The sequence below is a fragment of the Sapajus apella genome, unplaced genomic scaffold, assembly GCF_009761245.1.
Source record: "Sapajus apella isolate SASKATOON/1434 unplaced genomic scaffold, GSC_monkey_1.0 scaffold20, whole genome shotgun sequence".
Classification (NCBI taxonomy): Eukaryota; Metazoa; Chordata; class Mammalia; order Primates; family Cebidae; genus Sapajus; species Sapajus apella.
In genome coordinates, this window is record NW_022436960.1 from 14,982,481 (window position 1) to 14,996,941 (window position 14,461).

Below are 14,461 nucleotides of genomic sequence, written 5' to 3' on the forward strand. Positions count from 1 at the left end.
GCCTCCAGCAAGTCACTGAAGTCCTCAGAGGCCACTCCACTGTGAAGTGGACACCGTCTGTTTGTGGAACTGCAGGTGGATAACACCAGACCCAGCCAATTAAAAAAAATTTTTTTTTTGGTAGAGACAGCGTGTCACTATGTTGCTCAGGCTGGTCTGAAACTACTGGCCTCAAGCAGTCCTCCCACCTTGGCCTCCCAGAGCGCTGGGATTACAGGTTTGAGCCACCATGCCCAGTCCGAAGTAGGTTCTATCATTATCATCTCATTTTATGGATGAGCAAATAAACCCCAAGGAGTTAAATAACGTTTCCAAGTCCAGATAGCCAATAAGTGATTAAACTGGGACTTGAGCCCCGGGAAGCCAGACTCCAGAGCCCACACAACTGAACCCTTGTGCCATACTGCTCGCGTGCGTCAGTGGTGAGTATCCCTCCACTGACATGTAGACCTCTTCATAAAGCTTTTACTCCAAGGAAAAGACTGGAGGGAGAAGGAAACATGATTCAAGAAAACTGGGCTGTCTGGTATAGTGCTGTAGCCCTCCACGTGGGGAATATTGTATTTTCAAAGAAAGGGTGTGTCAGAAGGGGAATGAACATGGACTTTACATCAGATAGACTTGGTCCCTTAACCCCACTAAACCTAAGGCTCCTCCTCATATTACAGGGCTCAGACAGTCATTCTGATTGGGAGGAGTGAGTGAACCTAGTGGAGTGCCTAGCATGACACTAGCACTCAGGATACACTGTTTCCTTCCCCCTTCCGTCTTTCTTCTCTCAAGTGAACTGAGTAGGCAAAGAATCATACCTGGAGTACTTGCATTTCTTTGGCAGTAGAATAAAGTGAATTAAATGTATTTTTGAAGTTGAGGTTTCCATGAACTTGATTTGGCGGCCACTCTGTCCCAAAAAAGCCTTTATTTTTGACGTCCTCATGTGCTGTAATTGCTTATCTCCCTGTTCCCAGGGCAATTGTCTTAGAAGCTCCTGTACTGACTAGTCTTGGAGAAAACCATAAAACATTCATCTTTTGTGATCCTCAAAGAATAAAATCGTGAGGAGCCTTCATTGACTGACAGGCAAATGAGGAATGAATGCTTCAGTTTGTAGGGATGATGATTTGCAGCAGCCATTTCTCAGGATGTGAATTGCTGGATGTTTTAAGATTTTGAGTGTCTTCATTGGAGCTCAAGTGGTCCCATGGCTGCCATTTCTTCTGGTCACAGCCTTGTTGAAGGGAGCAACATTTCACAGGAGGGGGTTTACTGTTGGATGAGGCGCCCATCAGGAAGGACATGGGATTTTTCATTCTAAGTAACTTGCCATAAAGCAAACGCCAGGGGTCCATTCCTCTCTCACTGGAGAACGTTTCTGGGGGTAGGTTGGTCTAATCCCCTCAGAGTGAGCAGGTGACCTCACTCCCTGGAAGGCTGGCTTCTTCCTTGGCTCAACTTTACTCCTTGCCTCCAGCAAGTTACTGAAGTCCTCAGAGGTCTCTCCACCGTGATAGGGTGCTTCTCTGTCTAAGAAAGTCCCGGGGCTTTCATCTGCCTGGCCGGGGCTAGGTCTGGAACTGCCTGGAGCATGAGCGTTTTGGAGGGTCTCTTCCCACTTGGCTTTGTCTCTTTCTCTCTCTCTGACTGGTCCAGTGACTTTTTATGTTGGTGAATAGGAACTTTACCATTGGTTTTCACTTTATGACCTCTCTGGGATTCCCTCCTCCGTCCACGAGATGGAGTCTCACCCTGTTGCCCAGGCTGGAGGGCAATGATGAGATCTCAGCTCATTGCAACCTCTGCCTCCCAGATTCAAATGATTCTCCTGCCTCAGCCTCTAGAGTAGTTGGGATTACAGGCCTGCTTCACCACACCCAGCTAATTTTTGTATTTTTAGTAGAGACAGGGTTTTACCAGGTTGTCCAGGCTAGTCTCGAACATCTGACCTCAGGTGATCTGCCCACCTCAGCCTCCCGAAGTGTTGGGATTATAGGCATGAGCCACTGTGCTGACTCAGGTGTTTTTTTTTAATCCTTTCCAAGTAGAGTATCAGATACTTTGCCCAAGTATACTTGGGCCTTAGACTGTGTTTGATGAGTATTATTTGGAACAATTTATTTTTTTATTAAAAAATTTTTAAAATGACATATAATAGTTGTATGTATTTATGAGATACATAGTGATGTTTCCATACCTGGAATGTATGGTGATCAGATCAGATCAGGGTAATTAGCATATTCATCATCTCAAACATTTATCATTTCTTTGTGTTGGGGACATTCAATATCCTCCTCCTAGCTGTTTGAAACTATAGATTATTGTTAACTGTAGTCACCCTGCAGTGGTATAGAACACTAGGAATTATTCCTCCTATCTTGCTGTTATTATGTCCCTTTTAACACATTCCTCCCTCTCCCCCTTCCGCCCACCCTTTCCTGTTGGCATCATTTATCAGGCACTGATTCTGTGCGGGCTGGGTGCTAGAGAGTTTGCATAGGTTACTTAGCTTCATTTGCCTCCCTCCATTGCACCAAGAGGTGGCCACTGTTGCTACCTATTTTGTAGAGGGCAAAGTTCTTGCAACCAGCTAGTGACCAAAGTAGGACTCGAGTTGGGCTAGATCTCTCTGACTCCAGAGGCCATAGTCTCTTACTAGTACTCTCCTTGGCTTGACACAGTGGGGTTACAGAGTATATAATTGGATCAAGACAAATTCCTCCCGATGAAAGGAAAATCCACTCAAACGAAATGATGAGAACGCTCCTTTGTGACAGTTAGAACTTGCCTCTGACACAGAGCTCTGTCTCCTGTCCTCTCCCCATATTTGTAACGTTTCTGACATAACAGAGAGCCTCCACAACAAGGCTGGGGTGCCGGACCATCGGTCTCTGACTTACTGACTCATTTGATTGGCTGTTCTCATTGGGCCTGACTCTACCATGCTTTGGTGGAGAAGGATTTAGTCTAAGATGTGGGCCGTGGCATTGAGGAGTGGGTATTGTGCTGTGGTCCTGGGTGTGAACCTTTTTTGTTGTCATGGCAACCAAAGCTACTATTCTGCAGATGAGAGGGCTGGGGATTATGAACTGCCAAACTGTCCTCTCTATACCCAAGGAGATGGGTGATTTGCATGACCCATAAGCATTTCCCAAGGCTGTGGCACTGCTCTTCTGCCAAGACCTGAGTCACTCACTTGCTCACTCATTTGTTCACTCACTCATTCATTCTTTCATTCAACAAATTTATTGATTGCCTACAGTGCTAGATGCTGAGATGTAATAATGAATAAAAGACAGACATGGTCCCTGCCTTCTTGGAGCTTATAGCTAGAATGACCAAATGTCCCAGGTTTTGTGGTTGTGGAGCAATTGTTAATAGTGCCCCTTTCTCTCTCAAAAGTGTCCTGGGGCCAGGTGCGGTGGCTGATGCCTATCATCCCAGCACTTTTCGGAGGCTGAGGCAGGCGGATCGCTTGAGCTCAGGAGTTTGAGACCAGCCTGGGCAACATGGCAAAACCCTGTCTCTATTAAAAAAATGTGTTTTGGTTTGAAAGATAAAATATATGGTGACCCTACTTCTAGACAGTGGGAGAGGCAAACCTTATGGGTGTTATTACACAAATAATTGTAACTATAACCCAGATGAGAGTTGCAAAGGAGGGGGAGCTAGAGCTATGGGACACCTGAAGAGGAGAACTGATTTCGTAGGTCAGGGATTCCAGGCGGAGGAGGTGGAGTCAAGGCCCTGGATGAAGGGAAGCAACCTGTGTGGCTGAGGACTTGAGCAAATGTGCCCAAAGGGCTTTTAACAAAGGGAACTTAGAAAGCAGTTTGGCTGGAGACAGTCAGGAGCCAAACCATGCAGGGGCTGACTTTGGATTTTATCTTCAGAGCACCCTGAAGCTTACAGGTATGTTTTTAGCAACAGGGTATATGGTCTGGTCAATTAGTACATTACCATTTTGTTCCTTCATATAAACCCAAAGGGTTTGAAGTTATTCATTCATTAATTCAATAAGTAAACATTTATGGAGTGACAACTGTGGCACTCTGCTAAGTGTTTTGCTCTGGATTTCTGACCTGAATTGTCCTCAGTGGTGCCAAATCTCAACTCTTGGGGGAAGCCTTTATGGGACCTTTATGTTGTGTCATGTCCTGCTTGGCCCCATTTGCCCTATACTGTACCCACTAGACTCTCTTGGGTGACCTTCACTTTTCTCTTTCCCCTTCTCATGACTGTGAGCTCTTTGAAGTTGAGTCTGTGTCTTTTATTAATAAATCCCTTCTGCGTGGCACAGTGGCTGGCCAACAGAAGATGCCAAAGTCTTGAGGAAGAAGGAATGGTGCTCATTGTATCTGCTTTGAAGACCAAGAACCTTTCATTTAGAACCTTCACAGAAGGAAAGCAAAAAATTCTGTTTCTGTATTATACAAGTCCTTTCTTTTTGGTCTGGTTGTCAATAGCACTTCTCTGGATCTGCCTTCTGGATTCAGGTGATTCTCCTGTCTCAGCCTCCTGAGAAGCTGGGACTAGAGGTGCGTGCCACCACACCCAGCTAAGACAAAAACTCACCTTTTGTCTTCTTTATGCATGAACAGATTCCCTTGGTATCTATAGCCGTCAAAGCTTTACATATTTACATGTTTAGGGACATAAGGCTTTTTAGGAAAGCAGTTTGTCAGAAAGCACAGCACCTGAGATGTTCTTGGAAATCCTTGTTGTGACTTCAGAGTGCAGATCCAGAGCAGCCTTCTCTGTGCTGGACCATCCCCTATTTCAAGCAGCCTTTTGTCCAGAACCCTTGTCTGGAGAGTGCAGATTCCGGTTCTTTGAGCCCAAGGGCTCAACTCTGAGTTGAAGTGACTCTTCCTGGCTATTGCTTTGAATTCAGAAGAGCTGCCCTTTCACCAGCAAAGCAGTCACATGAAAGATGCTTCGATGTGTGCAAGATCAGGCCTGCAGGCCCCAGTCTGTCTCTACAGGCCTCCAAGTCATTATTATTATTGTTTCTATCCCTGGGGTTATTGATTTCATCACTGTTTAGTGATGGAGATCTAAAGCTTTTAAGCCAGAAATTAAAGAGGTAATGGAAATTGGCATGCCACTGGAAAATGAATTTGCAAATAAGAATTCAATGTACTAAAAAAAACCTCCCATAAAAATAAAACCCAAACCCAGAAGTGAATGCTCCTGTGACTACATTTCTATACAAATGTGCATGTATTTGTTCTCCTTCAGGGTGTGGCTGTGTACATTATGGAATAATGAGATTCTGATGGTGTATGATTCCTACAATTGCTCTTATTACTTATCCCAATAAAATGTTTTCATTTATGTGACTAATATTTACTTAGTATTTATCATGAAGCAGGTGCTGTGTTTGGCCCTAGTAATTAAAAAATAATGAAAAATGCAAGACGCCTTCACCCTGTCCTCAAGGAGCTTGAGGTTCATATGAATTATATCACTAGCTAACACTGGCACTGTGCTAACTGTGGACAGGAACTGCTCTAAATGCTTTATGTATAGTCACTCATTTAAATTTTACAGTGATCCTAGGAAGTGGGGTAAGAAAATGAGGCACAGAGAAGTTAAATAACTTGCCCAAATGTAAGTGAGAGGTGAAACAGTGACCCAGCCAAGGCAATCTGGCTCTAGGATCCATGCTTTTTATCCATGATGCTATACTCTAGTGGACAGTTACAGCCCAGTATGATTGCTTCTGGAAGACAAGGAAACGCTCAGGTCCTTAGTCACAGAGCAGGAGTCTCTGACTCAACCTATGGGACCCCCAAGAGGACCTTCATTCACTTGTGAGTCAACTGCAGAGAGTCATGATTACTTCCTGGTTGTCCTTTAGAGGGCTTTGTGTCAACATAAGGTGTTGAGGCTGGGTCACTCTTTTCTATCTAAAACCAGTGTCCATGGGTTATCATTCAGGTCTGCAATTAAGAGTAGCTTATCACTTTATATTGGGAACATTTATTTTTCCTTCTTTCTCTATGGAAATGGGCCTGCTAGTGCAGCTTAACTTTACTGAGTGAGTGTTTAACCTTTTGTTTTAAAAAAAAATGGAGATGAGAAATACAAATTATGACTTCTCTAAAACTGTCCTTTTTTTTAGTTAGAAGAAGGTGACATGACAGATGAGCTTTAGCAAAATGTTTACAAGAGAACTATTTGTGGGAGATAGAAGGCTAGAGTGAAAAGAGAGGACTTTTAACCAGTCTCAACTCTGACACTTTCCTAACCGCTGTAACTGTGGACAAGTTACTTCTATTTTCTGCTGCCTCGCTTGTCAAATGGGAGCAGTAATAGCATCGACGATGACAGGGTTTCCTGAGGACTAAATGGGATAAGAAGGCAGAGTCTGCTACACTGCAAGTGCTGGCAGCTATGCTTAATTTTAGGAGTATTCTAGAACTTTCCCTGTAGTTTCTAGCATTGTTTCCACTTCCTGTTTCTCCTCTTATCAAACTATGCTCATGGGAGAGATGGTGACCCATTCTCTAAGGAGGCACAGAAAATGATTTTTTTTTTTTTTTTTGACACAGAATCTTGCTCTGTCACCCAGGCTGGAGTACAGTAGCATGATCGTGGTTCACTGCAGCCTCCACCTCCTGGGCTCAAACAATCCTCCCACCTGAGCCTCCTGAGTGGCTGGGACTATAGGCACACACCACCATACCTGGCTAATTTTTGTATTTTTTGTAGAGATGGGATTTTACTGTGTTGCTCAGGCTGATCTTGAACTCCTGGGCTCAAGCAATCCTCCTTAGCTACCCAAAGTGTGGGGATTACTGGCATGAGCCACCATGCCCAGCTGGAAATGAAATCTTAATCTGTGATTAATATTGAGCACTCAAAAGCAATAAAGAGCCCCAAATAAATAGCTACAATAAAAACAAGACGGCAGAAGCCTCTCCTTTTCATGTCATTAATCTTCTAAATATTAAATTTCAGGCTCTGTTCAGTGCCATGACAATGGAAGGAATGGTAATCTTCCATTAGTGCACAGTGTAACGAATCAGAATTCCTGTAGCTGCTTCTGTAGTCCAGTACAGTTTTCTTTTAATAGAAATTGGGTAGGCCCATCTTTAATGGGAGTAATCTCAAGTGCAGAGATAACAAGGCATATATCAGACACTCTCCTCAGGACTAGGGCAATTTTTCACCCTCACTTGGCAAATTTGTTATTCAGCCTGTCGAGTGTGAGTCCAAGCTGAGATGAAAGGGTGGCAGCTTGTTGGTCTGAAAGTTTATTGATCATATCAAAGTATATACATCTCTCCCTCCTTCCTCAGTGGACTTGATACATTCCTCATGGCTTAAAATTTGTCTTATTTCATCCTTCCGTATAGTCAAAGAGAGAGAGAGGAAATGAATTCTCCACCATAAGGCACAATTTGGAAGGTACAAGAGCACCCCCAAATATGACTTGGTCTCATAAGATAATATTCAGATAGATTAGTCATTAGTGACTATCCAAGGTTCTAATGAATTGAGTCTCAGAAATCCCCATTGTAAGATTAACCTGCGGTGGCAAAAAAAAGCTAGCATGTCTAAGACCATACGCTATGAGCATGCGTGCTAGCCCATCCTGGATTTCTCTCTCCTCTTCTTCAAACAGATTCTCCACTTGCCCTGTCCTTTCTGCCAGTGGCCACCACTTTAGATTTATAACCAGGCTGTAAAGTTCTGATGAAACCTTGCTGCCTGGCTCCCTGAGGACTCCTGAGGAAACGCTAATATTTGCACATAACCAGATACTTAGAGCAGTAGGAAAATACACGCCATTATAATATCCACCACATTACTGAAGGTGCCTCTTTCTTTGCGTTTTCATGGTCTGGTCTGCTTTTAGTGAGGGACTCTGAGGTGGAGGTGGTGTGGCAGTGAGGAAGGCCACTCGACTGGGATGTGTCCACTCAGGTCAGCCCAGGCCTGACTGCCATGTTGACTGTCTGGGTGGGAGGTAAAGGCACACATGCGTCAGCCCACATTCTCTTCCCCTCGTCCTATTGCAAATCACTGGGTGTCCCGGGCTGGGTGTGAGCCAGCCTGCGCTTCCCACAGGTGGGAAGCTGTGCGTCTGAGATAAAGAAAGGAACTCGAGGTGGTGAGAAGCTGCCTTTGCAGAGTTCAGGATGGTGAACACCCTGTTGACAATTCTGAGAACATTGTTTGTTAGCTTTGCTGTGTACCAGATGTGTACTGTACACATGGAGCTATACTGTTCTCAGTGTCATGAGTCCCCTGGGGGCAGCAGTGTTGCCCATCATACTAGGTCCTCAGGGCTGAGTTAGTCTATGCTCAGAAGTACTCAGAAAGGATTCCTATTACTAATACTCCTGAATAAGAAACGACAAGGCACAGTGCCTGAAGTCTTACGTTCATTTTTAAACAACTCCGACAACAACCCTGCATGGAAAGTATTAGTCCCTCATTTTACAGATGAGGAAACCGAGGTTTAGAGAAGCTGAACAACTTGCGAGGCTGAATATTTACTACTCTATCCAAGAACTTTCCCTGTTGCAAGAGTAATGTATGAGGTGCTTCTACTGTTACCCTCTCTGAACTGAAGCCAAGATATCTCTGAATCAGTCACAAAAGTGCCTCGCTAGGTGTGACCCCAGAAATCCTCCCTAAGATCCTCCCATGGTTGCTTGAAATGTCATGAACTCACCTTGCCCTTGGATGTAAAGTTGCCCTTCTCCAAGCCACAGAATATTCACTTGGGTGGCTGTGGAATATTTATATTTGAAATACTTCTGAAGCAGGAGAAAGAATTGTGGCAAGCAAATTAAATATTGTCTTTCCACTTCAAACCCGAGGCTCTTCTGCCACAAATGTGTGAGGAGGTGGGTGGAGATCTTGCTGCCCTGCTGCTGGGGTTTTGAATCATTAGGGGCATTTTTGAGTGGTAATGAATGTGGTCTGCTGATTGCCTTTCTCACAGGGCTTGTGGCTTTCCTTCCAACTGCCAATGGCTGGAATAGGCTCACTTTTAATACACTTCAGAAGCCACTTTCCACACTCATGCCCTTACCCTGCCTCAGTCCCTGGCTGAATCCCCAATTCATAATACCTTTGCTGCCTGTGCCATCTAGGGAGTAAGAACATTGTGTATGCAGCCCGCAGAAGTTCTTTCTCGAGAGACAAACAGTCTGTTAGTAAAATGACCATGCATCCTGGGTTGCACCTGTCCCGTGGTCCCAGCATAGTCGTGAACAGAGCTACCTTTCTGTTTGCAAGTTCCCTGCTTTGGACAATAGATCAACTGGTCACCTACCTATTGGCATCCATGCATAGGGCACGAATCTGTTGTATTCTTCAGCCAATCAGAGAAAGCCGAGAGATTACTGCTGCACCTTTGTTTGTCTTTCTTTTTGGTGGCACATAAGGAAACAGAGAAACAGATGATCTCACTGAGTGCACAGATCATAGGAGAAAAGCCACAGACAGTTAGTGGTCCCCTGCGGGCCATCATTCATCCCAGTGCAGCACTAACGCTCATGATGGTATCGCGCGCTGTCTGGAGCAGTGATTCATGTAGCTGGCATTGCCTGATGGGAGGAAACTGGTGGGGGAAACCTGGTGGGGGGTCCTGTGAAGGGTCCAGTTACCTCCTCCTCTTCTCTTTCTGCGCATCAGCTGCAGACCCGCCTCACTTTGTGAGAGGTTGCAGTTTCTCTCTTAGGCATGTCAGGTAGTCCTAATGCCTGGTGTGGGGGAGGGAGGACAAGGGAGAGAAAGGGGCATAGAATCTTTTAGATCTTGCCCTCTTTCAAGTCAGCTCTCCACCTCTTTTTAAAAGAAATAAATCTATTATTTTGTTGTTGGTGTTGAGTTGCTTTTGTGTTTGTCTAATTTTAGAAAAAAGTAAAATATTTTCCTCTTACACCTCTGGGAAGAAAATATATCTAAATTTATTATTTTAGTTTGTTCATTTATTTATTGTTGATTTAAAACATTCACTCCTGGGTCATTTACTGGGTAGATAGGTGAGTGCTGGAAATTCCAGCTTAGAGGCTAAAAAGGATCCAAGAAGGAATGGAATTAAAATTTAAAGTAATGCCTTTTTATCTACAGTATCCTCCATATCTAATTATCTGTCTACTTCTACTGAATTATCTATCTGTGTGTATTTTTTTGATCTTCATAAGATCTCTCTGAGGTTGATAATGGTTGAACTTGTAAGTGAACAAATGATTCTCACTGAGTCTGAAATTATTGAATAGCATTGGTTGAACCTCTACCCTGTAACATCTTTTGAGTTAAATGTACAGAGCGCAGTTGTGTCATTTCACCATCTGTGTGCTCACACATTCCTAATGGGCTGCCCTTCATTCGCTTCTGCAGCCTGAATGCAGAGAAAAATCTTAAAAGCAAATGCAATTAATTTCAAAATGTTTTACCTGAGCTCAAACGATTAAGATGATCAGAAAATACTTTAGAAAATTAATAGAAATTAGAACTAGAAGCTCAATTAGAATTGTTATTATTGAGTTAAAAATGTTGTTGCAGTCAGTCATAACCCAAGTTTGCTGATTCGTTTGAATTCTGGTTGTTTGCCAGAGATTTTCAAAGCCATAAAAATCGGAGAGAAAATCAAATGTCATTCTCAGTCTTGGGGTTTTCTAAAGCCTTACCAGAAGTTCGGTGACTTGTGGGAGAGCTTATTTTTCTCCTTCTCATTGAGTCTTGCTCTCGAGGAGTTAGGTCAGAGCATCAGTGGCCCTGCTGTGTTCATAACAACCCTTATGTATAATTTCCACAAAACTGCTTCCCCAAGGCACTTAGGTGTGTTGCCCATTTTACTGGAGATTTGGCAGGGAGAGAGGAATTGACTTCACAGACAGAACACAGTTGAAATGGGATACTAGATGGAGTTGCTCTTCAAAGCCCCGGGCATTGCTGCTATTGAGCCTGAATTTCCCATGTGTCAGTTGACACATCTTTTTCTCGCTGTATTTCTTTTGTCCTCCTTTTTCAGGCCTTCTCCCTTTTCTCTGATCCCTCCCTTTTTGGGTATAAAAGTCAGCCTTTTTCCACTTTAATTTATTCTCTAATTTTATTTTAATGGAGAGTGACTCATCTCTAATCAGCTTCAAGGGCCAAATGAAGTTTGGTGTCTCCATCTTCATGTTCAAGGAAGTAGACTAATTAGAAATGATCCCTTGTAAGGCCTCTTCTGCCTAAATTCTGGGACAATGGCTGTCCTCCTTCCTCATCTGTCTGGAGGTGAGGATGGAAGTGGGGGAGGTGGCGTGCATTCTGGGTACCAAAGATAGAGGAAAGCCAAAACCATCTGCTTTGGGCCAGACAGGGTCGAATCCTGGCCTCTCCACTTCCTGGCTGGGTGACCTAGGACAAGTTCCTTAAGTTTCCTGAGCCTGTTTCCCCATCTCTAAGGTGGGGGATAATGCTACTTTATTGTGAGCTGTGGAAAGAATAGAATGGAATCATACACAACTTGTAGAAAGGATAAAACAGAGTGCACCTAGCGAGAGGCATGCACGTAACAAATGTTAGTTTCCTTTTCCTTTCAACTGATAAACACTTTCTTGAGGGTTACATAGGTAAACATTAAATATTTATAAATTACATAATTCAAGAAAAATGAAACTTGAAAAGGAATCTTCAGACTTTTTGATGAGACAAATCAACATCATCTCCGTTTGTCTTATGTGCAGATCTGTATTTCTGTGTGCTGTGCTGGGTTTGCTTATGACGTTTATGTGGAATTCTCGGCACTGTGAGACTTCTGTGAGCCTAACCTCTCTTCACAGCTTGATAGGAGTTGTAAATATTAGGTGCTGATGGCATGATTTGAAGCAACCTAAGTGACTGAAGCCTAGAGCTCTCCCTGTGGTATTATTTCCAAGTGGGCTCATCAGAGCTGAATAGATAATGAAGAAAGAAACCCTGGCGAAAGCTTTGTGGCTTGGTCTGATGGTACTCATACGGCACAGTTAAAACAGAGATGTTACCAGTGGAAAGGACTCACCATCTGTCTCCCCTCTAGAGCAGAGCGGAACATACCTCTGATGATTATGTGACCATTGTCAATTAGGCTGATTTATGCAAAGATAGTCTGTACACATCTCATGCAGCCAGATTTTAAATTCTAGGGTGCCAGGGTTTGTTAGAAATAGTGGCCGGCTGTGGCCTTGCATAATATTCCATGTTCTCTTAGAGGCAGAAAAGAATAGATTAAGAACTTGACAGAAGGTGCCTTTTTCCCCTGTATAGTCCAGCCAGTTGCCTATGAGTCTACCAAATCTAGCTCGCAGCCTCTTTTTGTACAACCCCTGAGCTGTACAAAATCATTTTTGCATATTTTTAAAGGATTATTAAAAAGAAAAATATACAACAGAGACCATATGTGGCCCACCAAGGCTAAAATATTGACTATCTGGCCCTTTATGGAAAAGGTTGTTGATCTCCTGGTCCATCCAGAGTGTTTGAAATAATCCAGATTAAAGAAGGCAAAATGTAACAATGGTTGACTTTTTCAGTTGTAATCTGATTTGTGACAACCACTCTACGCCATGGGCATTACTTAGGATAAATGTAATTACGTTTCAATATTTGTGTCTTGCTCTCCCTACCTAGAGTTAGGTTTGCCCAAGGAACAGTCTCTGTTTGTTGTTCTAGAAGCAGCTCCTATGTCTGTTACCTCTTCTCCAAGGCTTTCACCTGTTGCTTTTCTATCCCAGCTCACCTGTGTGAACAGCATGGAGTTGGGCTGCCATGACACTACGTCCTACCTTTTCCCCTGGCTTGAAAAACAATGGCAGGGCCAGCTCAGGAAGAACTGCTATGGAGTTTTTCACCGTATCCTGCTTGTGATGAGGCTAGGGAGGGATTTTTAGCAGTATATTTAATTGTTGCTGAAGTATGAACTTGGGGAAGGAGGCAACTGTGAAGCAGTGATGCATAGACTAAGTCTCCTGGAAGAGGCAGGGCTCGAATTAGACCCAGGAGGATGTGCACTGTTTGTGGGAGGGCACAGGTACATCAGTACAGGGAACATCTCCTGCCGTGTCCTGCCCAGAGTGGGGAATTTATAGCAGTGTGAGATGAAAATGAGTCAGCATTGTGGCCAGTTTGTTGGAAATGTTAAGGTGTATGGAATTCCAAATTCGGTTATCATTGAGGAGTCATTGTAGCTTATTTTTAAAAAGGACAACGTGTGTGTGTGTGGTGTGGGGTAGGGGAGACTGAAAGGACAATCATGAAATTGGCTACTGTTTGTTCAACCCTAACTGGCGCCAGACATTGGGCGAAGGGTGTTACTTGGACCATCTCATTTAATCCTCACAACAACCCCGTGGGGAAGGTATTATCTCTAGTTTTCAAATGAGGAAACTAGGCTTAGAGAGGTTCAAATAACTTACCCAAGGGTCTGAAGTTAACAACGGGCACAGCCAGGATGGCTCTTAACTCCTGCCCTGTTGAAACAAGCTCAATGTAAAACATTCTTAGAAGGCAGAAAACAGTGAAAAAGCAACCACAATCCTGCCTTGCAGAAATGCCCACTTGGGGTGAACATTCTTCTAGACGTGTGTGTGTGTGTGTGTGTGTGTGTGTGTGTGTGTATACACAGCAACTTGTATGCCTTTTGCATAATCTGAGCCACCCCATACCTGCAAGCTTTCTATAAATGTCACCATATTCTATAGCCCAGTGTTCCCCCCTCTCACGTAACATTAATTTTCTAATGTTCACAACTGGACGCGTAGTATTTTGCTTTGGGATGGTACCCTCCTCCACTTAACCAGTTCTTTTTAGATGATTGCAGGTTCTTGAGCAGGGGGATAATTTACTGGAACCTTTCTTTTCTTTTTTAAAAAACAACTTTTAAAGTGAGTCTTGTGCTTTTTCCCTTTTTTTGCAGCATGCCCTTGATGCTGACAACGCGGGAGTCAGTCCAATAGGAAACTCTTCCAACAACAGCAGCCACTGGGACCTCGGCAGTGCCTTTTTCTTTGCGGGAACCGTCATCACCACCATAGGTACCCGTTCGTTTGCTAATACCTCTTCCTCTGCAGGTCATCTTGAGTAAGGGCGCTTAGTCAGGGTTTTGTCCTCATCACGTACACGATAGTTTGAGGTTCAGAGGAGACTTAGGAAACACTGTCATTTAAATTAATGCAGTCATTGTGGTGGCTTCCAACAAAAGCCAAAGCAGAATGAAGTATCTCTTTGTCCAGAATGAAGGGCTAGCGAACCTAATGAAAAGGTTAGAATGGAAAATATGAGTTGGTCGGTTGAACTTGGATTACTCATTTGAGCTCAATTGCCATTTGAAAAATTGTACTTCTTATTAAAGTTACAGAGTAAAGAACCAAAATGTTCTACAAAGTTTGTTATAAAAAACAGTCGCATTCTAACCCTCTCACCTTTTCTTACCCTTCCAGAGACTGTCCCTTTCATCTGTTTTGATTGTTGATTTTAA

The 14,461-nt window shown here is 43.5% G+C and overlaps 1 protein-coding gene across 1 annotated transcript in view; it reads left to right on the forward strand.

Annotated features, from left to right (window-relative positions):
• The window catches only part of KCNK10 (potassium two pore domain channel subfamily K member 10), a 141,015-nt gene that overhangs the window by 66,009 nt on the left and 60,545 nt on the right, over window positions 1-14,461 (forward strand). Inside the window, exon 3 of the mRNA XM_032287690.1 lies at window positions 13,901-14,018. Within this exon, the coding sequence (XP_032143581.1) occupies window positions 13,901-14,018 (118 nt within the window). The remainder of the gene's footprint in view (window positions 1-13,900; window positions 14,019-14,461) is intronic.